Consider the following 26,890-nt stretch of genomic DNA (forward strand, 5'->3'; position numbering starts at 1 on the left):
CTCTGCCCACCCCACTGCCTCTGCCCATCCCACTGCCCCTGCCCACCCCACTGCCTCTGCCCATCCCACTGCCTCTGCCCACCCCACTGCCTCTGCCCACCCCACTGCCTCTGCCCACCCCACTGCCTCTGCCCACCCCACTGCCTCTGCCCACCCCACTGCCTCTGCCCACCCCCACTGCCTCTGCCCACCCCACTGCCTCTGCCCACCCCACTGCCTCTGCCCCACCCCACTGCCTTTGCCCATCCCACTGCCTCTGCCCATCCCACTGCCTCTGCCCACCCCACTGCCTCTGCCCACCCCACTGCCTCTGCCCACCCCACTGCCTCTGCCCATCCCACTGCCTCTGCCCACCCCACTGCCTCTGCCCATCCCACTGCCTCTGCCCATCCCAGTGCCTCTGCCCATCCCACTGCCTCTGCCCATCCCACTGCCTCTGCCCACCCCACTGCCTCTGCCCACCCCACTGCCTCTGCCCACCCCACTGCTTCTGCCCACCCCACTGCCTCTGCCCACCCCACTGCCTCTGCCCACCCCACTGCCTCTGCCCACCCCACTGCCTCTGCCCACCCCACTGCCTCTGCCCACCTCAGTGGCCCTGCCCACCCCACTGCCTCTGCCCATCCCACTGCCTCTGCCCACCCCACTGGCCCCGCCCACCCCACTGCCTCTGCCCACCCCAGTGGCCCTCCCAACCCCACTACGCTTGCCCACCCCACTCTCCTGCCCACCCCACTACCCCTCCCAACCCCACTGGCCCTGCCCACCCCACTGCCTCTGCCCACCCCAGTGGCCCTCCCAACCCCACTACGCTTGCCCACCCCACTCTCCTGCCCACCCCACTACCCCTCCCAACCCCACTGGCCCTGCCCACCCCACTGCCTCTGCCCACCCCAGTGGCCCTCCCAACCCCACTGGCCCTGCCCACCCCACTGCCTCTGCCCACCCCAGTGGCCCTCCCAACCCCACTGGCCCTGCCCACCCCACTGCCTCTGCCCACCCCAGTGGCCCTCCCAACCCCACTACGCTTGCCCACCCCACTCTCCTGCCCACCCCACTACCCCTGCCTACCCCACTGGCCCCACCCATCCCACTACCCCTGCCCACCCCAGTGGCCCTCCCAACCCCACTGGCCCTGCCCACCCCACTACGCTTGCCCACCCCACTCTCCTGCCCACCCCACTACCCCTGCCCACCCCACTGCCTCTGCCCACCCCAGTGGCCCCGCCCACCCCACTACACGCCCACCCCACTACCCCTGAACAATCTGAAAGGACAGAAGTATAAAATCTGAAGCCCGCTCCATTGAGCCGCTAACGGTACGGCCGGCACGGTAGCACAGTGGTTAGAACTGTCGCTTCATAGCACCAGGTTCCTGGGTGAGATTCCCTGCTTGGGTCCCTGTCTGTCTTGATATTCTCCCAGTGTCTGTGTGGGTTTCCTCCGGGTGCTCTGGTTTCCTCCCAAAAGTTCTGAAAGACGTGCTGTCAGGTGAATTGGACATTCTGAATTCTCCCTCCGTGTACCCGAGCAGGCGCCGGAATGTGGCGACTGGGGGATTTTCACAGTAACTTTGTTGCAGTGTTAATGTAAGCCTGCTTGTGACAATAATAAAGATTATTATTATTATGTTGAACTTGATTTTATATGTGCTTGTTGATTTGTTTGAGGTTTGGAAAGTGTTGTTCAGAACATCGTGTCCCTTTGATGGATAAAGCACAAACAGGACATCTGCTGACATGTTCAGCAGCCCAAACAGAGAACGTTCCCATCTCCAGAGCAATCCGGCAGGAATGGGGATCCTCCCAAAGAAGCAGAGCCACGTGGAGTTCACCTGCAGTGATGGACGGCTGGACTAATTCAAGACAAGGCGCAGCATCACCTTCCACTCACTTAGCTGTGAGGGTGCAGCAGTGATCGACAGACAATTGGCTCCAAAATGGTCTCTCCCACATCGCAAACGAGCATGTGCCAAGAGGCGTTTTTAACATCGATGAAACTGGACTCTTACCGTATTTTGTCTTTGATGTTTAACGGTAAAACATATAATGGCAGAAAGCAGAACACGGAAGGTGTCACTGCCACAGTCTTCACCAAAAAGCTGCTCCTTCTTGTGATAGGGAAGTCCAAGAAGCCATGTTGATTCGGGAATGTCAAGACACCAATGACACAGTCTAACAAAATCACCTGGATGACCCCTACCATTTTTGACGGGTGGAACACGATAGTGGACAAAACGTATCAACGAAAGAAAAGGAAGATTGTCATAATTACAGACAACTGCCCCACACACCCAGACATGGCTGACCTCGATCTTCTTGAATCTGTTGTTTTTGTCACAAACCCTGCTTGTTGGCATATTGGGTTACACAGGGGTGTCTGCATGTGGGAACGAGGCCGTCTCGGCTATTACGAAGCTTCACTTCACACACCTTTGGAGGATCCCCGGGATTCAACTCATCGAAGTTCTGCGGTATTTGCACAATAAATGGCGACAGGGATTGAAGTTTTACTGTAACACGCCTGAGGTTCCACATCATGATGCTCTCTAGTAAGCCAAAAGATTGGGCATTCTTGACAAATCTCATTGCCGTCCAGTTCTTCAACTCAACGTCGATGGCTTTTAGCTGGGAGATTATTTAAGCGGGGGGGTCATTACAGCGGTGATCACGATAACATGCAGTTGCCAATGCAGTTAGCATTTAAAACAATAACTCTTATAATCAATCAGAGTCTGAACCTCAATCCTTCAGCACCTTTCTTAAGTTTAAGAGGTTCCCTGGCACCACATTGACGTCCACAATGCCTTCATCAGGCAGCAATTAAACCGGAATCACCTCTAGCTGCGGCCACTTACAAACTGTGGCCTCAATAAAGGTGCTGAATTCTGAAGAGTCATATTCAACTTGAAATGTTAACTCTGCATCTTTCTCCACAGATGCTGCTGGACCTGCAGAGTATTTCCAATTTTTTTTTTTTTAACTAAAAGCCCAGTGTGACGAATGGATGATTTTAGGAATATTGGATTCTAAATATTGGGACAATTTAAGGGTTAAAAGCCTGGGTTATGGTGTGTTTGACTGCAGTGGTCATGTCTTTTTAAATTATTTTATTTTGTAAAGGCCCGGGAGGGTCGAGGAGGCAGAAGGTGAAACTGGCCAAAGGAATGTGTTTTTTTCAGTCTGGGCTAGTGCACTGTGGTTTGACTGGGGAAGTCCCTGGAGAGTTAATGTACTTTCAGCTTGCAGAGTTCATTTGTTTTTCAGCTTGGGGAGATGAGGTCATTGCTGGGTGTTGCCAAGGAAGAGGAAAAACATTTTGGAAAAGCTTTAGAGGTGCAGTTTGCAAAAAAGCTTTGGAAGTAGGAGTTCAAGTCTGAACTGTCTGTCACAGAGTCTACAATTCTCTCGCAGTAGGGTAGTTAGCACAAGAGTAATACTATTTAAAGCAGAACAGTCTTGTCTGAGGACAAGGAAGAAGCTGAAAAACGGCAGGTAAACCAGCTTTTTGAAGACATTCAACCAGAGTCTGAAGGGGTTCCAACAGGAACCAAATCTGTTTTGTAAAGCAATTAGTAATCTATGCCTTCCTGATTTTAAGATGGATTGGCAGCTATATATTTCTTTTCTTGTGTTTAATGGGAAATTGAGTGGTTGTGTCTAAGGGGTAATTGTAAGCTGTTCTTTTTGGGTATGAAGCTAGAGAGTTTCATTGTATTACTAATAAAGTTTTGTTTTAAAAATACCAAATCCCTATTTTTTCATGCAATCACTTCTGGAGCGAATCATTCTTTCCGAAGTCTGACAAAATAAACTAACATATTGGGGTTTAAGTCCACCTCCCCGGCCACTGTTGTGGTCTTGGCTGATATCTTAATACCAGCTCCGCCTTAGCATAAAAATGACGCACCAAGCATTACATTGTAGAACACTCCAGTCCATAAGACCTAGCCAAATTAGGCCACTCGGCCCATCGAGTCGGCTCCGCCATTCAATCATGGCTGATATTTTCTCATCCCCATTCTCCTGCCTTCTGCCCATAACCCCCGGTCCCCTTGTTGATCAAAAAACCTATCTATCTCTGTCTTAAAGACACTCGGTGATTTGGCCAGTCATTATAAAACAATTAGTTATCAGACCTCATACAGGAGATCCATTAGCTCAGAAATGCAATAGTAACCAGCAGTCATTTTTTAAAAAACCATTCACGGGATGTGGGCGTCGCTGGCTAAGCCAGCATTTATTGCCCATCCCTAACTGTCCCTTGAGAAGGTGGTGGTGAGCCGCCTTCTTGAACCGCTGCAGTCCAGATAGTGTAAGTACACCCACAGTGCTGTTAGGAAGGCTACAGTCCAGATTATCATAGAATTTACAGTGCAGAAGGAGGCCATTCGGCCCATCAACTCTGCACCAGCTCTTGGAAAGAGCACCCTACCCAAGGTCAACACCTCCAATCCATCCCCATAACCCAGTAACCCCACCCAACACTAACGGCAATTTTGGACACTAAGGGCAATTTATGATGGCCAATCCACCCAACCTGCACATCGTTGGACTGTGGGAGGAAACCGGAGCACCCGGAGGAAACCCACGCACACACGGGGAGGATGTACAGACTCCGCACAGACAGTGACCCAAGCCAGAATCGAACCTAGGACCCTGGAGCTGTGAAGCAATTGTGCTATCCACAATGCTACCATGCTGCCCAGATAGTGTAAGTACACCCACAGTGCTGTTAGGGAGGCTGCAGTCCAGATTGTGCAGGTACACCCATCGTGCTGTTAGGGAGGATGTTCCAGGATTTTAACCCAGTGACAGTGAAGGAACGGCGATATATTTACAAGTCAGGGTGGTGATTAATTCATATAAACAAATGCTTTGCAGGATGGGGGCAGTATTAGTGATATTAATAGTAAAAGACTTAGCAAAAAATAAATACATTGATGACATCACCCTATGAAAAGAGTACGGTAGATGGATTACAAACCTGGAGCTCACATCTTCATGAACCGCTGTCAGTGCATCCCGCAAGTACTTAGGGAGAGCTTTGGCAGGTGTGACACACACGTTCAGAACCAGATCTTCCGTCTTCTTGAGCCTTTTTCCATAATAATCCTATTGACAAAGTATTTACGTCACAAAATCAGACATTCGACCCAGCAGATCTACTGCTCCACATGGGCCTCTCTCACACTTACTTCATCCACCCCCACAAAGATATCCTTCTATTCCCTTCTCCCTCACTTGTGTATTCAGCTTTTCCTGTCAGGCACGTATGCCAGGGCTTTCCAAACTCTGGGTCGCGACCCCCAGTGGGGTGGTGAGACGCGATTCTGGGGTCATGCTCTCTGAGGCAGTAATGGCTGCCGTGGGACTCCGACTGAATGTTAACAGCTGCAAGGCCCCTTTAAATCTAGCGGTTTATTTAACAGTGGCCGTGACTTAATTGACTGATCTTTGAACCCTGCTCCAACACAGCCAGTGAAAAAGTAAGTTTTAGCCCGGACGTGTTTGATGCCATCACCACGCCATGTTTACACATATGTGCAGCTGTAGTATCATTTATTGATGTCACTGACAGCAACGAGACTGCTGCCAGGATAAATCATGGCGCCGCTCATATCCTCACAGTGAGGATAACACTCACTTTATCAAACTACAGATTTTTAATGTCACTCTGTAATTCCTTATTCTAATACGTAACTGGATTTGGCTTGCCTCTCAGAGTGAAGGAGGAGGGTAATTGGTGTTTGGTTCAGTCGGCCTGGGATTTCAGGCAGCGTGCTTTTTCCAGTACCCCCCCCCTCATTCTCACAGCTCCCACTGAAGGATCATGGCAATCTTCAGGGCAGCACGTTAGCATTGTGGATAGCACAATCGCTTCACAGCTCCAGGGTCCCAGGTTCGATTCCGGCTTGGGTCACTGTCTGTGCGGAGTCTGCATATCCTCCCCGTGTCCGCGTGGGTTTCCTCCGGGTCCTCCGGTTTCCTCCCACAGTCCAAAAGGTGTGGAGGTTAGGTGGATTGGCCATGATAAATTGCCCTTAGTGTCCAAAATTGCCCTGAGGGGTTACTGGGTTATGGGGATAGGGTGGAGGTGTTCATCTTGGGTAGGGTGCTCTTTCCAAGAGCCGGTGCAGACTCGATGGGCCGAATGGCCTCCTTCTGCACTATAAATTCTATGTCTATGTCTATTTTCAGGATTCAAAATGGGGTCACAGTGGTCAAACTGATTAATTGGCCCACCTAATCTGTACAATTTTGCTTCATGTGGAGCACTGACCAGCTCTGAGGCACAACATGCTGATAGAATAGAATTCCTCAGTGCAGAAGGAGGCCATTTGGCCCATCCGTTCTGCACCAACCCTCTGAACGAGCACCCTACCTAGGCCCACTACCCCACCTTATCACCCTGACCCTGTACCCCCACCGAGCCGGCATATCTTTGGACGCTAAGGGACAATTTGTGTTGTGGGGGAACAATTGGCAAGTTGTGCTATTCTGATATGAGGGTGAAGGATGGCCCCTCGTCATTGAAATAGGCCTTTGCTCGACATGTATCCTACCCTGGATTTGATCTGGAAACTCTTCCAGGCCGGCACTGAAGACTAAAGTGAGGGGTAAACTCTGAACCCTGGCATTGTTCACCTTGCGAAGCATTAGAACCAAACAATAGCTCAAGTTGTTCCATGAACCATTCACCATGCCATAGCCCAACAGCTGAGGAACGTGAGAGTTATAGTTTGTCATTCCCACTCCTCTGTCCCCTCCACTGACTCACTGTGAGAAACCGGTCTGCACATTCATTACATCCAATAAATTAAAAGATTGATGCTTTGACAATTAAAAACAAACAAGAGAGATAAAATTGCCATCTGAAGTAGATTACCTTCACATCTTCATGAATTCCCAAATCTTGAGAACAGGCAGATGAAGAGAAACTAGAAAAAATATTTTAAACTAATATTATCCTTTGTTGTTGCTTCTCTTAAAAACAAGACATTTAGCAATGACACGGTAAAAATAAATACATTCATGGAAGATCCAGTTACCCACAGGAGGTGGGTGTCACTGGTTAGGCCAGCATTAATTGCCAATTCCTAATTGTCCTACAGAATGTGCTGGTGAGCTGCCTTCTCGAACCGCTGCAGTCCATGTGGTGTAGATACACCACAGTGCGCACGTTCATGGCCCCACATACTAATAGTCTGCAAAGGATAGAAATGCAGAATGCTATAGGTCCTAATGAAGGAATAATAGGTCCAGGACAGCATGTGACCAAAGGTTCTGAGCGTCTGAAAGGTGGGAAGGAATTCCAAAGCTTTGGGAATGGCTGCCAATGTTTCAGTGGTAAAAATCCGAGACGCTCAAAAGGCCAGACCTCGGAGGTCTCGACACTCCTCCAGTTTTAGCCTCTTGAGAATCTAGGATTGTGGGGCTGGGGGGCATCATAGGGGACAGGAAGTAATTATTTTACTGAATCATGCGATAGGCTCATCGAAGAGAGCAAGGCGAGCTCCTGTGAGTGGAGCACACCTCATGTTATGAAAGTCCAAAGTGGAATAGTTAGCATTATTGATCGGAGTCCCGATAGTCTGCTGGAAATTGCTTTATTACCTTTTGGGGTAGAGAAGAACTTTACAGAGTTTCAGTCTAAATTTGGCTCAGATTTAGTTTCTACTATTGCACCTCTCCCAGGATACTCATGATTGGGGGCCTGGGTGATCAATGGGTTCGGATATGATGCATTGTGTATTGATGGAGTAGGCTGGATAGAGCAGACAGGCTTTCCCTGTCCTCTAGGCTGACACTCCCGTGCAGTACTGAAGGAGTGCTGCATATTGGTGGCGTTTTTGACTGAAGGAGTGCTGCATATTGGTGCTGCCTTCGAGATGAGTGATCGCTCAGTAAACTTCCCGTGGCACTATTTTGAAGGGTGCAAGGGAGTTCTTCCCAGAATCCAGGCCAATATTTATTCCTCAAGCAAAATCACAAAGAATGATCTGGTCAGAGTGGCTAGCACTGCTGCCCCACAGGCCCAAAGTCCCAGGTTTAATTCAGGCATCAGGCGACTGTTTGTGTGGAGTTTGCACGTTCTCCCCGTGTGTGCGTGGGTTTCCTCCGGCTGCTCCGGTTTCCTCCCACAGTCCAAAGATGTGCAGGTTAGGTGGATTGGCCATGCTAAATTGCCCTTAGTGTCCAAAAGGTTAGGTGGGGGGGGGGGGGGGGGGGTTACAGGAATAGGGTGGAGGTGTGGGCTGTAGGCTGCACTTTCCAAGGGCCGGTGTAGATTCAATGGGCTGAACGGCCTCCTTCTGAACTGTAAATTCTATGATTATCACATTGCTGCTTGTGGGATCTTGCTGTGTGCAGATTAGAGATAGAGAAATACAGCACAGAATTAGCTTTACATTTCCTATATCGCAACAGTGACTACACTTCAAAACTTCATCGGTTTGGAAATTTCAGAAATCATGAAAGAGGCTTTAATAATGCACCAATTGACATTCTGGGATAGTCACTCGGGCGGCAGGACGAGCAGCTCAGGGTTCACCTCCCCCAAGAAAAGAGGGGTAAAAGTTCAAGGAAACAATTTGTCCTGGTGGAAAATAAAAGACAAGGTTTGCCCGGAATTCCTCCAGTTCCAAAATCCGCAGCTGGGCTGGATTCATTTCACACAATTAATAACAACAATCTGAAGGCCAAGACCACCAGGAAACTGGGCTGATTGCAAAATCACAGAAACAGTGAGCTCAGCCTGCCAAAGTAACTCTGAAAAACTAGAGGGCAAGAGTGAAAGACTGCAGAGGGTGTTCAAGATTGTGTTTAAATCCTTGATTCTTTTTCAGCCACTCAGGGGGTGTGCTGAGGCCAGAACTTATTGCCCATCCCTAATTGCCCTCGATGGAGGTGGTTGTCGCCCTCTTGAACAGTCTGTGTAGTGTAGGTACACCCACGGTGCTGTTAGGAGGGGGGTTCTAGGATCTTGACCCAGTGACAGTGAAGGAACGGCGATATAGTTCCAAGGCAGGAATGTGAGAGATTTTATTGGGGGGGGGGTTTAATTAAGCAGTCAACAGTAGCAAAGATTTGAAAATCAACTACGTAACATTCCACATATCACACTAACCATTAAACCACAAGGAAAGGTCACCGTTCCATATTGGTTACCAATACAAAGCTATATCAGCTAATTCTCCCACAAAACACAAACACTCAGTATCACTCCATCGCAGGTTCCTCAACAGAAACAGAGAATGAGCCTGAGAATGTGTCATCACGTCCAGAACTTTGTCATAGAAATGATCTTTCCATCAATGTGTGACTTGTTTCATGTATCACTGCCATTCTCCGTCCAGGAGCCCTCCCACATGGCCCAATCTCACCGGAACCAAATCCTGGTATCCATATGTTCCGCTCAAGGTTCAGTTGAACATCCTTGACTTCCAGCATGACTCGCCAATCTGCAAAAGCATTTCTTCAGTGGCATCATCAGGTGGTCCATTTGGATCAATGTCACACACCAGGTCCCACAGCGTCTTTTTGCTTCAAACTGGGTTGCCTTCTGGACTCATATCTGAGCCCAGTGTTCCAGGACCCAGGTATCTTAGAAAAATTGTCCTTCTTTCCGGCTACAGAAAAGGAAGGAAACAGCAACTGATTTGTGGTCAAGCACTTGACAAATAACCACGCGTGCTTCTGGATAATGGTGAAAAACTGGGTAAAGGATCCTACCAATTCTGATGTACATGTGTTTCGTTCCATGTCTCCCACAGGGGCTGGTTTAGCACAGTGGGCTAAACAGCTGGCTTGTAATGCAGAACAAGACCAGCAGCGCGGGTTCAATTCCCCTACCGGCCTCCCTGAACAGGCGCCCAGAATGTGGTGACTACAGGCTTTTCACAGTGGCTTCATTGAAGCCTACTTGTGACTTGTTCTTTGAAGGCATACAGCATGCTTGCCTTCATTGGACGGGGTATTGAGTGCAAGAGTCGGCAGGTCATGTTAAAGTTGTATCGGACTTTGGTTAGGCCACATTTGGAATACTGCGTGCAGTTCTGGTCGCCACATTACAGAAGTATGTAGATGCTTTAGAGAGGGTGCAGAGGAGGTTCACCAGGATGTTACCTGGTATGGAGGGTGCTAGCTATGAAGAAAGGTTGAGTAGATTAGGATTGTTTTCGTTGGAAAGACAGAGGTTGAGGGGAGACCTGATTGAGGTCTACAAAATTATGAGAGGTATGGACAGGGTGGATAGCAAAAGCTTTTTCTAAGAGTGGGGGTGTCAATTACAAGGGGTCACGATTTCAAGGTGAGAGGGGGAAAGTTTAAGGGAGATGTGCGTGGAAAGTTTTTTACGCAGAGGGTGGTGGGTGCCTGGAATGCTTTGCCAGCGGAGGTGGTAGAGGTGGGTACGATAGCATCATTTAAGATGCATCTGGACAGATATATGAACGGGTGGGGAATAGAGAGAAGTAGACCTTGGTAAATAGGCAACAGTTTAGATAAAGGATCTGGATCGGCGCAGGCTGGGAGGGCCGAAGGGCCTGTTCCTGTGCTGTAATTTTCTTTGTTCTTTGAAGGCATTCAGCAGTACAGCAATAAGTTATTATTATTATGTTATGTGCTTTAATGCTACTGTGGTTATGTGGCATTATTCACATGCCAGTTCTTGATTTCTCTATTGAACTCTTGAATAGGATCAGTCCTCTTCTAACCCAGAGTGCTGAAAGTATCTTGGTTTTTCGGTCATTTTGCGCATTAATACTGAGGCTACAAGAGCAGTTGAGACGCTGGGAATTCTGCAGCGAGTGACTTGTCTCCTGACTCCCTAAAGCCTGTCCAACATGTACCAGGCACTAATCAGGAGTGTGATGGAATCCTCTCCGCTTGCCTGGATGAGCACAGCCCCAACAACACTCAAGCAGCTCAGCATGATCCAGGACAAAGCAGCCCTCCTGATTGGCATCTCAGTCAACATCAATTTCTGACACTTCCCAGCTGCAGGTATGTTTGCTGCTTGCTCCTGCTGGTGGCTGCAGATGCCTGTTCGGGGAGGCCGGTACGGGAATTGAACCCGCGCTGCTGGCCTTGTTCTGCATTACAAGCCAGCTGTTTAGCCCACTGTGCTAAACCAGCCCCTGTGGGAGACGTGAAACGAAACTCATGTACATCAGAATTGGTAGGATCCTTTAACCAGTTTTTCACCATTATCCAGAAGCACTCGTGGTTATTTTTCAAGGGCTCGACCACAAATCACGAGAATAATTTTCCCGCCTTGGTATGGTGGAATTTCAAAAGCACAATCTCTAGGTTGCTTATCCAGGACTGTACGAATGGAGCCACTCCATTCTAGATTGGCACAGCACCGCCCACACCCTCAGACCAGCCTGCAGCACTTTGGAGACAATAATTTACTCATGTGTCCATTCCTCCACCATTCTAAAATCAGGAAACTTCAAGCGTAGTTTTCGGAGCTGTAGAATGGCCAATCTATGTAAACCAGCAGATTCCCTTCATAACCAGATAGCTGCTTGGTGTGAGGGCAGCACGGTGGCGCAGTGAGTAGCACTGCTGCCTCACGGCGCCGAGGTCCCAGGTTCGATCCCGGCTCTGGGTCACTGTCCGTGTGGAGTTTGCACATTCTCCCCGTGTTTGCGTGGGTTTCACCCCCACAACCCAAAAGGTGCAAGCTAGGTGGATTGGCCACTCTAAATTGCCCCTTAATTGGAAAAATGATTGGGTACACTAAATTTATTAAAAAAAAAAAAAATAGCTGCTTGGTGTGAAAGATATTAATGGGTTCTACTTTAATACTGGTCTCGAGCAAATAATTGAACCGTCGAAACACCCCCTGGGTAACACATTTCCTGTCCCCCTCGCCCCCTCCCCACTTTAATGGCTTTCACGATTATCTTAAATCCATCGTTTTACCACTTTAACAACTACAGGGAAACAATCTTATCACTTTCACCTAACCTTGAAGATTCTCTCAAGTCACAACGTAAACAGCTGCAGTTTAAACAAAAATGTAGTTAACTTCTCAAGCGTTAAATCAATTCTGATAAAGGCCTCGTAAATCCACATTGGACTTTCTCCCCACTGCTTTTGAATTGCCTTACTGTGATTAAACATACAACACAGGACATCAACCAGTGTGAGAGCTTGTAAAAAATCACAATTAGCTCCAACTGCACACACATTCTAGATTTAAAAAAAATATCCATTGATGGGAAGTGGGCATCGCTGGCTGTGCCATTGCTTATGGTCCATCCCTAACTGGCCTTGAGAAGGTGGTGGTGAGCTGCCTTCCTCAACTGCTGCAGTCCATGTGGTGTAGGTACACCCACAGTGCTGTTAGGGAGGGAGTTCCCGGATTTTGACCCAGTGACAGCGAAGAAACGGACTTGAGGGGGAACTTGGTGATGTTGGCATTTGCCACCCTTGTCCTTCTAGGTGGCAGGGATTGTATTGGCGAATTGCTGCAGTGAATTTTGTACAAATGTTGCTTTGCAAACTAACTGCATCAGGGGGCATTAAACCCAACACGATGCTTACCAGGCAGGAAAGAGTGATTTATTTTGCAACATGTTGTGACATCCCCAGTTTATGTCGTTCTGCCAACGCACAAAGCGCCTCTCGCCCTCTAACTCTGCTCTCACACTCGCTTGGTTAGCGTTAAGGATAGAAACACAAATACCTTCGCCCGGAACACTGCTCCCGTGCCATCGCCAGCTTCCTGCACACCCCCAGTCTCAACGTCCCAGCGTGTTTCCGCAATCGCCTGCTCCACATGACCATGGAACAAGTCTGTCAATCATCTGTCACAGGGTTCGAATCCCGGAGCAGGGAGAGCTGCACGGGGAGAGTGAAGACTCATTCACAAAGAGAGAGTGAAGACTTATTCACAAAGGGAGAGTGAAGACTCACAAAGGGAGTCTTGCCCCCTTACCTGTGACACTGCTGAAAAGCTGCCCCCAAATACTGCCTTGTATTTCTGATCTTTAAAATAAAAGTGTATACAAATCTTTTTATTTTATTTTATAATGCAAGGCTCACTCTTTCTAACTGTGGATCGATGGCAGAGGCAATACAGCTCAGAAGGAGGCCATTCGGCCCGTCGTATTCATGACCACTTTGGAGAGCAATCCAGCCAGTGCCACACCCCACACCCCCACCCTGTTGGCCCTGAATGCGTCCTCTTGAAATAGTTGATCATCTAATCGTGGAAGAATGTTCTCCATTGTAGCTTTCTGTGGTTCGCCACAACACTGACTAGGGGGCGGCACGGTAGCAAAGTGGTTAGCACTGTTGCTTCACAGCGCCAGGGTCCCAGGTTCGATTCCCGGCTGGGTCACTGTCTGTGCGAAGTCATGGTACGGCGATTAGGTGGTTAGCACTGCTGCCTCACAGCTCCAGGGACCCGGGTTCTCCCCGTGTCTGCGTGGGTTTCCTCGGGGTGCTCCGGTTTCCTCCACTAGCCCCGAAAGATGTGCTGTTAGGTAATTTGGACATTCTGAATTCTCGTTCTGTGTACCCGAACAGGTGCCAGAATGTGGCGACTAGGGGCTTTTCACAGTAACTTCATTGCAGTGTTAATGTCAGCCTACTTGTGACTGTCAAGATTATCAACTAAGACAGTAGTCGTAGTACGTTTATTTAAAGTTTATTTCACCAACTCTGCAGCCGTAAGAAACACTTGAACTCTCCCAGAGGTCCCAAGGAATTCTGGCGTGTTCCAGCCACGCGACATTGAATCATAGAATCCCTACAGTGCAGAAGGAGGCCATTTGGCCCATCGGGTCTGCACCAGCCCTTGGAAAGAGTTCCCTACGTAAGCCCACACCTCCACCCTATCGTCATAACCCAGTAACCCCACCTAACATTTTGGATACTGAGGGGAAATTTAACGTGGCCAATCCACCTAACTTGCACATCTTTGGACTGTGGAAGGAAACCGGAGCACCCGGAGGAAACCCATGCAGTCATGGGGAGAAAGTGCAGAGTCCGCACAGACAGTGACCAGAGGCTGAAATTGAACCCAGATCCCTGGAGCTGTGAGGCAGTAGTGCTAACAACCGCACCCCCGTACCATCCAAATACACTAGGCACAGGGCCGGCTCAAGCTACCAGCAACTCGTGCAGTCGCCCGGGGCGCCATGTGCTAGGGGGCGCCATCAAGGAGTGCGTGACCGGCGTCAGAGACCCGGCGCCGCGTAAAAGACTCAGGTCCCGCGCATGCGCAGTTGGGCCGGTGCCAACCAGCGCATGCGCGGTGGCCGCCCTCCCCCAGGCCGCCCCGCACAAACATGGCGGATGGATCCAGGCTCGCCGGTGGAAGAAAGGAGGCCTGCCGACAGAGAGACCGGCCCGCCGATCGGTGAGTCCCGATCATGTACCAGGTCACTCCGGCCCCCCCCACCCTCGGGCCTCCTCCGCCCCCCCCCTCGGGCTCCCTCCGCCCCCTCCCCTCCGACCCCCGGCCCCCCCCTGACCCGACCCCCCCCCAACCCGACCCCCCCGACCCGATCCCCCCCCGACCCGACCCCCCCCCCGACCCGACCCCCCCCCCCGACCCGCCCCCCCCCCCCCCCCCCCCCCCCGCCGCCCCCCCCCCCCCCCAACCCGACCTGACCCCCCCCCCGGAGGGGCGCCGAAGTTCAGCTTGCCCGGGGCGCCAGCAACCCTAGGGCCGGCGCTGACTAGGCATGACCACGTCATCACATGACAACCCTGTCTACATCCCCCCCCCCCGGTTAGTTTGGGCCCCCAGTGATATGAAGTGTAACTATACACAGTGAAAACTATACAGTGGCATGTGTACAAAAGCAGTTAGCTGAAGAGTGTTCAGTGGTTCGTGTAAACAATGAAACACAGGATGGGCACTTGCCACTTAGAGCAATACCCATTGTTTATACTTCTCCCCTTCCTTTCACCCTGCGGTTGAAGACAAAACAAAACAACATTCACCAGTCCGAACAGTCTCCGGTGGCAAAACCCCAATATCGTGTGTTCTCCTGCTCAGGTGTGTGATAACACCAACAGGCGGAGAGGATAACATTCTATGGCCCGCGTCCATCTCACTGGATTCATGTGACTCGTGTGAGACGTGAGACCCGCCGCATCGGACTCCAATGGTGTCTGCATGAACGTGGAGGATGTGGAGGGCCTGTGGTCAAGGCAGGACGGTTGAGTCACAGCACCAGCGGTGATGGTGATGGCTCTGAAACCCGCAAGAGGTGATGCCGATTGCCTACGTTATCATTGGAAACTACCATGGAGCTGTTGGGTTGTGGGGCCTTGCTGTTGACCACTGCTAACTGCTTATGGCCACGTGTGGTCTGAATTCAGACCATTTGGCCTGGTGCCAGGGGGCTAAGGCTGTGGGCATGTTGATCTTAATGTGCCTTGTTGTGCAGTCTGCATTACGACAGTGTACCTTGCAATTAGACTCAGGTTTGGGCTGCAACAGAGTCTTAGCCGTGGGAATCATGGTCCCAGTACCTGGGAAACAGTGGCTGTGCCGATGAGGGCAGGCCCTGTCGTGGAAGATTCCGCAGGCTAAGCGATGCAGCACAGTAATCAGTGTGGTCCCATGCACATTTTTCCAAGAGGTGATTGGTTGAGTGCACCGCTCTTTCTGCTAGCCCATTTGACCGCGGGTGCAGGGGGGTGCTTGTGACGTGCTCAAAGTTCCAGGTGGGTGCGAAATTCCGAAACTCTGCCGAGACGAATTGTCGGGCATTGTCCATCATGATTCTCTGTGCGATGCCATGTGTGGCAAAGTGTATCTTGAGCTTGATGATCGTCGCACTGCTGGTTGCGTTCGGAAGGTAGTCGAGTTCGAATGACCCGGAATATGAGTCAATGAGGACCAAGTACTGTTTAATCATTCCCCTGAAAAATATCAGCCACTGTGAACATCCACGGGAGGTCTGGGAGCTCATGCAGATGTAGCTGTTCCTTTGCTTGGTGGAGCTTCAGTGCAGTACAAGGTGAGCAGAAACTTCCCTGTCAGTGTCCATGGAGGGCTAGTACGGTGATTCGTTGGCCCTGGTTTCAGTTGCTTCCAACCCAGGGTGCAGCTGTTGGGTGTAGAACCACTGGAGGGCAGGCGGAAAAACAAACCGTTGTCCACGCAGGATTAGGCTATGTTGTATGGTTACGTCTTCCCTGAAGGCAAAGGATACGTGGAGCTCGTGAGGAAGCTCCCAGGAGGACCAACCTTATTAAATCATGCAGTCATGTTAAATAGAACTTACAGTGCTGAAGGAGGCCATTCGGCCCATCGAGTCTGCACCAGCTCTTGGAAAGAGCACCCTATCCAAGGTCAACACCTCCCCCTATCCCAATAACCCAGTAACCCCACCCAACACTAAGGGCAATTTTGGACACTATGGGCAATATATCATGGCCAATCCACCTAACCTGCACATCTTTGGACTGTGGGAGGAAACCGGAGCACCCGGAGGAAACCCACGCACACACGGGGAGGATGTGCAGACTCCACACAGACAGTGACCCAAGCCGGAATCGAACCTGGGACCCTGGAGCTGTGAAGCCATTGTGCTATCCACAATGGTACCGTGCTGCCCTAAATGTGCACATGTGCATGTGATGTCTGCTTGTAAACCCTGTTTAACCTCCTGGATACAATGAGAGGACAGCACCTACATTTCAATTATATCCACATTCACCTCACGATCAGCCTGGTCCATAGTGGGTGGGAAGACGCTGGAGAGGGCATCAGCCAGGTGGAGTTTCTTTCTGTGTTTCTATGTTTTCACGCTGTAACTTTAACATCATGTGTTTCAGGTGTGCAGATGCAGTGTGGAGAGGCTTCTTCAGCGTGGTTGGTGGTCTGTTTCAATGGTTACAGGACAGCCATATATGAAATCATGAAATCCCTGACATGCAGGAACAGAGGCAAGGAGTTCCTTCTCGATTTGTGCCCAGCGAGGTTGAGTGTCAGTGAGTACCCTTGGGTCAAAGGCTACCGTTCTGCCATTTTGTGTGCATACTGCACCGAGTCCAGACTGGGAGACATCTGCCGAGGTTAGGGCAGGCGCCTGATCATCAAGTATTGTAGTGTCAGTGGGGTTGCTGATGCTCGTTTGAGCTTGTTGAAAGATGCTGTGTGGTGTTCTTGCCCACACCATTCGATGCCCTGAAGGAGGAGTTCAGGAAGTGGTCCAGCGACCTCACTATAACGCAGAATAAATTTGGTGAGGTACTTTTTCATGCTGCAGAATGTGCTTGCCCACAGGAATAGCCATTTGTCGTACGAATGGAGTCTTGCCTGGATCAGGTTCCACATCATCAGTTGTGAATATTTTATTCATTTAGTGAATGCAAAGTCCCTGAGCCAAGCAGTTTCTTCCAGTTCTGTTGTGTTGAGTGTTTGGATCGGACATTCTTCTATGACATGTTGCATATTTTGTTCTTTCCCTCAGACATATAGGGGGATGACACTGACGTTCCATATGTGGAGGTTGGCCAAGAATGGGACATGGCCGGTCCTGAAGCTGTTATGGGTGGAACACACTTTCCTTGGAAGATTGATACCAGGAAACTGCCGGGTTGGGTTTGAGACCAGGTACTTTTTTGTCTAGTCCAATTATTCCCTTTCATTTTTCCAGGTTGAATTTGTGTTGAAGTCCTCTGTGGGCAGGTTTTTCCAGATTGGCCTTCTTGAGCAGCACGGTTAGCACTGTGGCTTCACAGCGCCGAGGTCCCAGGCTCGATTCCTGCCTAGGTCACTGGCTGTGCGGAGTCTGCATGTTCTCCCGTGTCTGCGTGGGTTTCCTCCGGGTGCTCCGGTTTCCTCCCACAAGTCCCAAAAGACGTGCTGTTAGGTAATTTGGACATTCTGAATTCTCCCTCAGTGTACCCGAACAGGCGCCGGAATGTAGCGACTAGGGGCTTTTCACAGTAACTTCATTGCAGCGTTAATGTAAGCCTACTTGTGATAATAACGATTATTATTATTGATGGGAGTTGCACCTTGGGTGGGCTGAATAGATCAGCACAAAGTGGCAGGTGGTAGGGCATTGCAAACTTTTTCTATCAGTTGTTGTAAGTTGGCGGATATATGGAGGAGGGATGTTTGCCAGGACAAGTAGCCATGGGTACGTAACCTACATATGAAACCTGATTTACCCTGAATTTGCATTTCACTGGATTGAACTTCAATTGGAGAATTCTGACTTCGTCCAGGCTGCGGCGAAGATGCGCATCATGTTCTTGCACCGTACAGCCCCAAACCAGGATATCGTTGACGAGGATCTCGCGTGGTTGAACCGCAAAGAGTTGCTCCGTGTACCTCTGGAAGTCCTCACTGCCAGTGGAGATACCGTAGGCCTTCACTGAAAACAATATCTGCCTAAGAGGAGAGATGAATGTAGTTTGTTTTGAAGATGCCAAATTGAATGGGATCCGCCACGATCCACATTTTTCATCAACATGCTGAATATCTTCCCTTGTGGCATGTCTGATATCTCCTGCTCCACTGACTTCATGGGGGGATCTGATCAGATGTACTGAGCCGATGTATATCCTGACTGGGCCACCCTTCCTTACTTGTATATGCAGCATTTGGCAAGGTGATTGCAATTTTTCGCAAATGCGAAACAAACTTTTTGGCAGGTGCCGGTGCTGCTGTTGGTGCAGGGCACCCCCTGCACTGCAAAAACATCAATGTCCCACCCAAACTGCGCCATTTCGTGCCTAAATCATTGAACATGCACATTTCCACTGCAGACTGCATCGCTAAATCTGTTGGCCGCAGCAATAGTTTTCAGATCACATCGCTGTTTATTCCGCAAACCAACAGGTCCCTCACAAACTCATTTGTCAGATTTCCAAATGCGCAATTTGTCGCTTGATTTTTCAAAGAATCAACGTAAGGTTGAATAGTCTGGTGTGTTGTTTGGTTGGTGGAATGAAAAATATGGCGATCGAGAGTGGGGCTCTCAACCGGAAGGTTTGACTTTATTCAAAATTATCTCCAGGTCTTCTTTCTCGTCACCTGGAAGGTGAATGATTGAAATGTTATCACCACTCTGGGACCCGCCAAATTCAGCAAAGTGTATGCCTGTACTTTATTGACTTGTCATAAAGTGCTGCACCGCAGAATATGAGCCACTCCTGTTTAAACCGCTCCCAGTTGTCTGCCGCGGTTTTCATCAAAGGTTAATGGGTCAATAGTTAATAATAATAATAATCTTTATTGTCATCAGTAGGCTTACATTAACACTGCAATGAAGTTACTGTGAAAAGCCCCAAGTCGCCACATTCCGGCGCCTGTTCGGGTACACAGAGTGAGAATTCAGAATGTCCAAATTACCGAATAGCACGTCTTTCGGGACTTGTGGGAGGAAACCGGAGCACCCGGAAGGAAACCCACGCAGACACGGGGAGAACGTGCAGACTCCGCACAGACAGTGACCCAGCCGGGAACTGAACTACTTTACTACTTAATGATCTGTTGAGCTGCTCGCAGAAAAATACTTCTCACTGTACCTCAGTGCACGTGACAATAAACAAATCCAATCCAATCCAATCCAAGTGAGTCAATTCAGAGCGAGCGGGTGTTATATGGCTGGGTCCAGTTCAGTTTCTGACCAATGGTAACCCCCAGGAGGTTGATAGTGGGGAATTCAGCGATGGTAAAGCCATTGAATATCAAGGGCCAATAGCTAGATTCTCTCTTGTTGGAGATGGTTATTGCCTGGCGATGTGTAGAGCGATGGAATTAAGGTTCACAACACATCCACTTGCTCTGAACTGAGTCACTTGTGTAAAGATTTAGTAATCTCATGAACAACTCTGTAAGATCCACCTCTCTAAAATACTTTGTACAAAAGTTAATGCATTGTAGACAGATTAGAACCTTCATGTGAAATTAAATGCACTCCAAGAACACGACAGGAGATGAAATGGTCACAGCACTTTTATCAGTCCTATAAACAGCTGCTCCAAACAGATAAATGGTCAAGGTTCAGTACTATTGAACATTTTTAAGGCAAACAGATAAAGCACGCAACAACAATAGTTCAAGGAAGATGAAGTCAAGCTTGTGCCAATGTTAAATGTGATTTAAGGCAGCTGCTGTGTTTCACTTTGTGTTAATTAGCAAAATATGTTTGCTCCAACCTATCTCCAAGAATTAGCAAACTAAACAATATACTTTATAGAAAGTCATAATTCGTTTGGTGCTTTGTTCTTTGTGCAGAGGATTTTAGCATGGTCAGCGCAAGCCTTAGAGGGCCGAAGGGCCTGTTCCTGTGCTGTACTTTTATTTGTTCTTTGTTTCTCTTCCTCTGCGTGCTGGCTGGCCATTTGCTGGGAATCCAAACCAATGCGGATACTTTCCTCGCCCATTGTGAGCTCAATGTGTTTGTCAATAGAGCTGATTATTGTTTCCAGTCCCAATTGCAACGAGAATACCACCGCACAAACTGCTTTGACAATTCTCTCTTTCGCTTAAATGGTCACAGCACTTTTAGCACTCCTTAAAAATGAGAATGAACCAGATGGAGGAGGAGTTCAAGAGGTGGGACATGCTGCCATTATCGTTGGCGGGGAGGGTACAGTCCGTCAAAATGACGGTGCTACCGAGGTTCTTGTTCCTCTTTCAGTGCCTGCCCATCTTTATCCCCAGGGCCTTCTTTAGGAGAGTGACTAGCAGTATTCTGAGCTTTGTGTGGGCGCATGGGACTCCGAGAGTGAGGAGGGTGTTCCTGGAGCGAGGGAGGGATAGAGGTGGGCTGGCACTGCCCAACCTTCTGGGGTACTATTGGGCGGCCAATGTGTCAATGGTGCGTAAATGGGTGATGGAGGGGGGAGGGGCGGCGTGGAAAAGAATGGAGATGGCGTCATGTAGAGGTACGAGCCTGGGTGCCATGGTAACGGCGCCGTTGCCGCTCTCCCCTAAGAGGTTTACCACGAGCCCGGTGGTGGCGGCGACCCTAAGAATCTGGGACAGTGGAGGCGGCATAGGGGGGAAACAGGGGGCTCGATGGAGGCTCCACTGGGTGGCAACCATCGGTTCATCCCAGGGAACAAGGATGGGGGATTTAGGGGGTGGCAAAGGGCGGGCATCAGCAAATTGAGGGACCTGTTTATTGGCGGGAGGTTTGTGGGCCTGGGGGAACTGGAAGATAAATTTGGCCTTCCCCAAGGGAACATATTCAGATACTTGCAGGTAAAGGCGTTTGCTAGGCGACAGGTAGAGGGATTCCCTTTGCTGCCCTCGCAGGGGACGATGGACAGAGTGCTTTCGGGGGTGTGGGTTGGAGAGGGGAAGGTGTCTGACATCTATAAGGTAATGCAGGAGGTGGAGGAGTCGTCAGTGGAGGAGCTGAAGGCTAAATGGGAGGAGGAACTCGGGGAGCAGATAGAGGACGGGACTTGGGCGGATGCCTTGGACAGAGTCAACTCTTCCTCCTCATGTGCGAGGCTTAGTCTCATCCAATTTAAGGTGCTGCACCGGGCCCACATGTCCGGGACTAGGATGAGTAGGTTCTTTGGGTGTGAGGATAGGTGCACCAGATGTTCGGGGAGTCCAGCGAACCACGCCCATATGTTCTGGGCATGCCCAGCACTGGAAGAATTCTGGAAGGGGGTGGCGGGGACGGTGTCGACGGTGGTCGGATCCAGTGTCAAACCAGGGTGAGGACTCGCGATTTTTGGAGTTGCGGTAGAGCTGGGAGTGCAGGAGGCAAAAGAGGCCGGTGTCCTGGCCTTTGCGTCCCTAGTAGCCCGACGAAGGATTCTGTTACAATGGAAGGATGCAAGGCCCCCAAGTGTGGAGACCTGGATCAGTGACATGGCGGGATTTATAAAACAGGAACGGGTCAAATTTGCCCTGAGAGGATCAGTGCAAGGGTTCTATAAACGATGGCAGCCTTTTCTGGACTTCCTGGCGCAAAGATAGGTATCTTGGTCAATAGCAGCAGCACCCGGGGGGGGGGGGGGGGGGGGGGGGGGGTGTTCCTTATTGTAGTTTCTATTCTGTAACTTTATATTGTGTTAATTTACGTTGTTGTTAAAATGCTGTGTTGTGCATGGGGGTGGGGCGAATGTTTATGATTGTTAATATTATTGTTATTTTCGGTATTTTACTATGGGGCGTTATTGTTGTGTAAATTCAAAATTTTTCAATAAAATTATTTACAAAAAAAAAATGAGAATGAACCTTGGGAACACAGGAAAGGCTATTTTCTAGGCATCTAAGAAATTGATTTACAGTTAAGAGTGCAGCATTGAGAGTGAAATGGAGAGGGGTGTTCATTCAAGATGGGATGAGCGAGGGAAAGAAATGGAGAGGTACGAAAGACGAGTAGAGTCTGGCATTTTGCCAACGCTGGCAGGAGTGAAATGGGCTGCAGTATCACCTTGCAGTCCTGGATATTCCTGTGTGGCAGATGAGTCCAGACACTCAGGTGCAGTGATGCTCCAAGAGCTACTAACAAGTTTCCTTGTTGCTTTAAGGGCTGGAGTATTGGCTAGTGGTAGCATTAACCATTCTTACTTTAACATTTAATGGAAATGTTGTCGAAAACCTGTCACGTTTCTCCACTGGTCCAATATTTTGTGTGTATGTGTCTGTGTGTGTGTGTGTGTGGGGGGGGGGGGGGGGGGGTCACCATGCTTGCTATTCAGCCTGTGTTGGGTTAACCTATTTCACCTGACAATTATCCTCCATCCCTCTCACACACCTGCCCCCCCACCCTCCTTTCAGGCAAGCAAAAGGCCACCAGAATTCCTACCCCTGATCTCAGCCCAGTGGCTACTGACACTGGGATGGTTAGCAAAGGCATGGTTGGCCTCCATAGGAAAAGATTGCTGAATCTGGGTTCATGAATATGATTACTGAAAATGCTGGCAAAGACGCCACTTGGCCCATCGCGTACATATCAGCCAAGGAAGTTACCCAGAGAAATTCAATTTTCCAGTTCTTGGTCTATAATCCTGCAGGTCACAGCACTGCAAGCACACATTCAAATGATTTTAAAAATGTGATGAGGGTTTTTACCTCTACCATCCTCTCAGGCAGTGAGCACCAAACCATCACCACCTCTGGATGCTGAAATGATTTCTCAACTATCCCCAATCCTTCTATCAGTTACTTTAAATCTATATTGGCTTAGGTTATTGACCACTCTACTCACAGAACTAGCTCCTCCTTATCCATTGTATCTTGGACCCTCAGAATTTTATGTACCTCAATTAAATCACACCTCAGCTTCGACTATTCCAAAAGGAAAAAACTCAAAACATATCTATTTTATCTTCATAGCTAAAATTCTCCATCCCTGACGACATTAGTAGAGAAATGGTGCTGGGAAAACTGATGAATCCCCAGGCCCTGAGAATCTGAATTCCACATTGCTGAAGGAGGTGGCTGTGGAAATAGTGGAGGCATTGATGGTCATCTTCCGGGATCTATAGATTCTGGAACTGACCCTGCAGATTGGAGGGTAGCTCACGTCACTCCGATATTCAAAAAGGGAGGTAGAGAGAAAGCAGGGAATTATATACCAGTAAGCCTAACATCGGTAGTGGGGGAAAATGCTTGAATCCATTATCAAGGACTTTATAGCAGAACATTTAGAAAGCAGTGGCAGGATCAATAAGAGTCAGCATTGATTTATGAAGGGAAATTCATGCTTGACAAATCTGACGGAATTCTTTGCAGATGTAACCAGTGCAGTCAACAAAGGGGAGCCAGTCGATGTGCTATATTTGGACTTTCAGAAGGCGTTTGACAAAGTCCAGCATAAGAGATTATTGTGCAAAATTAAAGCACATGGGATTGGGAGAAATGTATTGAGGTGGATAGAAAACTGGTTGGCAGAGAGAAAACAAAGAGTCGGGATTAATGGGTCCTTTTCAAATTGGCAGGCAGTAACCAGTGGGGTACCACAGGGATCGGTGCTGGGACCCCAGCTATTCACAATATATATTAACGATTTGGATGAGGGAACAAAATGTAACATCTCAAAATTTGCAGATGATACCAAATTAGATGGGAGGGTAAACTGTGACGAGGATGCAGGGATCCTACAGCAAGGTCTGGACAGGTTGGGCGAGTGGGCAAACCAATGGCAGATACAGAATAATTTGGATAAGTGTGAGGTTATTCATTTCAGAAGCAAAAACAGGAAGGTAGATTACTACCTGAATGGTTGTAAATTGGGAGAGTGGATTGTGCAGCGGGATCTGAGTGTCCTTGTGCATCATTCGCTGAAGGTAAGCATGCAGGTGCAGCAGGCGGTAAAGAAGGCTAATGGTATGTTGGCATTCATTGCAAGAGGTTTCGAGTATAGAAGCAGGGATGTGTTGGTGCAATTGTACAGTGCCTTGGTGAGGCCACGCTTGGAGTATTGTGTGCAGTTTTGGTCTCCTTCTCTGAGGAAGGACGTTCTTGCTCTCGAGGGAGTGCAGCGAAGGTTTACCAGGCTGATTCCAGGGATGGAGGGACTGTCATATGAGGAGAGATTGACTAGGTTGGGATTGTTACCAGATGTTACCATTGATGGTGTGTCCAGAATCAGGGGTCAGTCTGAGGATTCAGGGTAAACCATTTCTGACAGAGATAAGGAGACACTTCTTCACAGAAAAAGTGGTGAGCCTGTGGAATTCATTACCACAGGAAATAGTTGATTCTAAAACTTTGAATATATTCAAGAGGCGGCTGGATGTGGCACTTTGGGAGAATGGGATCAAAGGCTATGGGGAGAAAGCAGGATTAGGCTATTGAGTTGGATGATCAGCCATGATTGTGATGAATGGCGGAGCAGGCTCGAAGGGCCAAAAGGCCTCTTCCTGCTCCTACCTTCTATGTATCTTTACAAACCTCTTCTGTACTCTCTCTTTACATAATGAGTTAATGGTCATCATAGTGAGACCATGGTCTCACGGGTGGCACAGTGCTTAGCACTGCAGCCCCAGGTTCAATTCTAGTCTTGGGTGACTGCGTGGAGTTTTCACGTTCTCCCAATGTCTGCGTGAGTTTCCTCCGGGTGCTCTAGTTTCCTCCCACAGTCCAAAGATGTGCAGTTTAGGTGGATAGGCTATGCTAAATTGCCCATGATCTGCAGATTAGCTGGTGTGGGTAAGTAGGCGCAGATAAGATGCTCTTTTGGAAGGTCGAAGCAGACTCAATGGGGCGAATGGTGTCCTTCTGCACTGTAGGGAGTCTATGGTGCTATTAATAATGTAATAGTGACATTAGGGATCAGATGACCAAGGGGATCCAAGTCGCTGTCCCTGAAACCATTTGCTCACCATGTTGGCTTGTAAATACATATTGCCTATCTCAGGCCATTTGTAGTCCAAGTCAAACCTCTGCTGAAACCTACTCTAAATGCCGTGAGCAGAACTGTACACAGTATTCTGCTGTGAAGAGCAATTACTCAAACGAGATGAGGTGTACCTGTGGAATAATACACCTTTGCTAAATGAGTGGAGAGAAAAAGTGGCAGGAAAGTAGGTTTTCTCCTCTCTGAATATAAGACAATGACCTATCCAGCTGTGCAATTTATTAGATCAGTAACAATTTCTGAAATGCCATGAGTTTTCTTTTGGGCAGTCCTTTCAATTCAATGAATCACTGACCCTCTATCCAGCAGCCCCCCCCCCCTCCCCACAACTGTATAAATCTGACCCTATTTCCAGTTCTCTCCAGCTTTGACAGTCATCCAGACTCAAAACGTTAGATCCCTTCACTCTTGTCATGAGTGTCCCTTTAAGAAAGGTTTTTGTCCTATCACCTGGTTTCAGTTATGTCATTGTGTGGACATTGGGCTGCTATGGACTTAGACAGAGAACAGAAGTTTTTTTGGCCTGCCTCTCTATCTTCATTTTAAAAGCTACTTCCAGACTGCTTGGTAACTTAAAAGAGATCATTACTTTCTGGAAGGAATTCAAATCTGCTTTTGAAAAGGGGGAAGAGTATCAGTAACCAGTCTTATACCAGTGAGAATGCCGTGTTCGGCCACACCTTTGAAAAGGGGTTTCTGGTTTTACTTGGATTTTGTTATTGAATTGGAACAGTTAAAGGGGAATTCATTAAGGGTTATAGATAATTACTGTAGCTGTGTGGAGTCTTTGTTTGTAATTTAAAAAAGGTTCTTGGTGTGTGAGCGTGATGTTTATATAAATGTTAACTAAATTCTTAGCATAAAGCTTGTTTTGTTTTGATTAAAAGCGCCTCAGAAGTCTGTTGAATAACACCTGAAAGGCAGGCTCTTGTCCTCATCCTAGCCAAGTTCAACAAAAAGTTATAGGTCAGGTGAACTTCATAATATACTTTTGAGCTTTTTCAACCCTGGCCCATAACTCTCCACAGATGCTGTCAGACCTGTTACGATTGTCCAGCATTTTCTGGTTTTGTTCCAAATTCCAGCATCAGCGGTAATTTGCTTTTATCAATGGGTTCAGAGATGACTGCACAATGCGCAGACTCTGCTACATGTGGGGCAGGTGGTGGTTGGATAGAGGAGTTACTTGGGAGTCTGTGCCTGCTCTCAGACTTCTTGGCTTCGCTTCTGAATGTTCCAGACAAAGTCTCTCACTGTGTTCCTTGTTTTCCCCGATGAACTTTCTCCATTATGGTCGGTCATAAGCCAGGATCTCCCATGTGTCAGTGGGGATGTTTGAACTCTTCAGGGATGCCAAAGCATTTTCACCATCTTCCTGGGAGTCTCCTGCCAGAGAGTCCCCACCCGCTTTATGCATATCACAGATAATTACTTTCCTTGGCAATTAATGCTAGCACTTTCCAATTACTCTCCCAGTCAATCACAAAAAGCACCCCATATTTGTTATGCATGCAGTTCAATACACATTTACCAATTTAAAAAGCTCTGCTGATTTTAGGCTGG

The 26,890-nt window shown here is 48.7% G+C and overlaps 1 protein-coding gene across 1 annotated transcript in view; it reads right to left on the reverse strand.

Annotated features, from left to right (window-relative positions):
- The window catches only part of as3mt (arsenite methyltransferase), a 52,194-nt gene extending 39,378 nt beyond the window's left edge, over positions 1 to 12,816 (reverse strand). The window contains exons 1-3 of the mRNA XM_038822291.1: positions 12,700 to 12,816; positions 6,889 to 6,940; positions 4,987 to 5,114 (exon numbers count right to left, since the gene is read on the reverse strand). Of these exons, the coding sequence (XP_038678219.1) occupies positions 4,987 to 5,114; positions 6,889 to 6,940; positions 12,700 to 12,800 (281 nt within the window). The 5' untranslated portion in view covers positions 12,801 to 12,816. The remainder of the gene's footprint in view (positions 1 to 4,986; positions 5,115 to 6,888; positions 6,941 to 12,699) is intronic.
- Positions 12,817 to 26,890: the final 14,074 nt, after the last annotated feature.

This window comes from Scyliorhinus canicula, chromosome 16 (assembly GCF_902713615.1).
Source record: "Scyliorhinus canicula chromosome 16, sScyCan1.1, whole genome shotgun sequence".
Taxonomy (NCBI): Eukaryota; Metazoa; Chordata; class Chondrichthyes; order Carcharhiniformes; family Scyliorhinidae; genus Scyliorhinus; species Scyliorhinus canicula.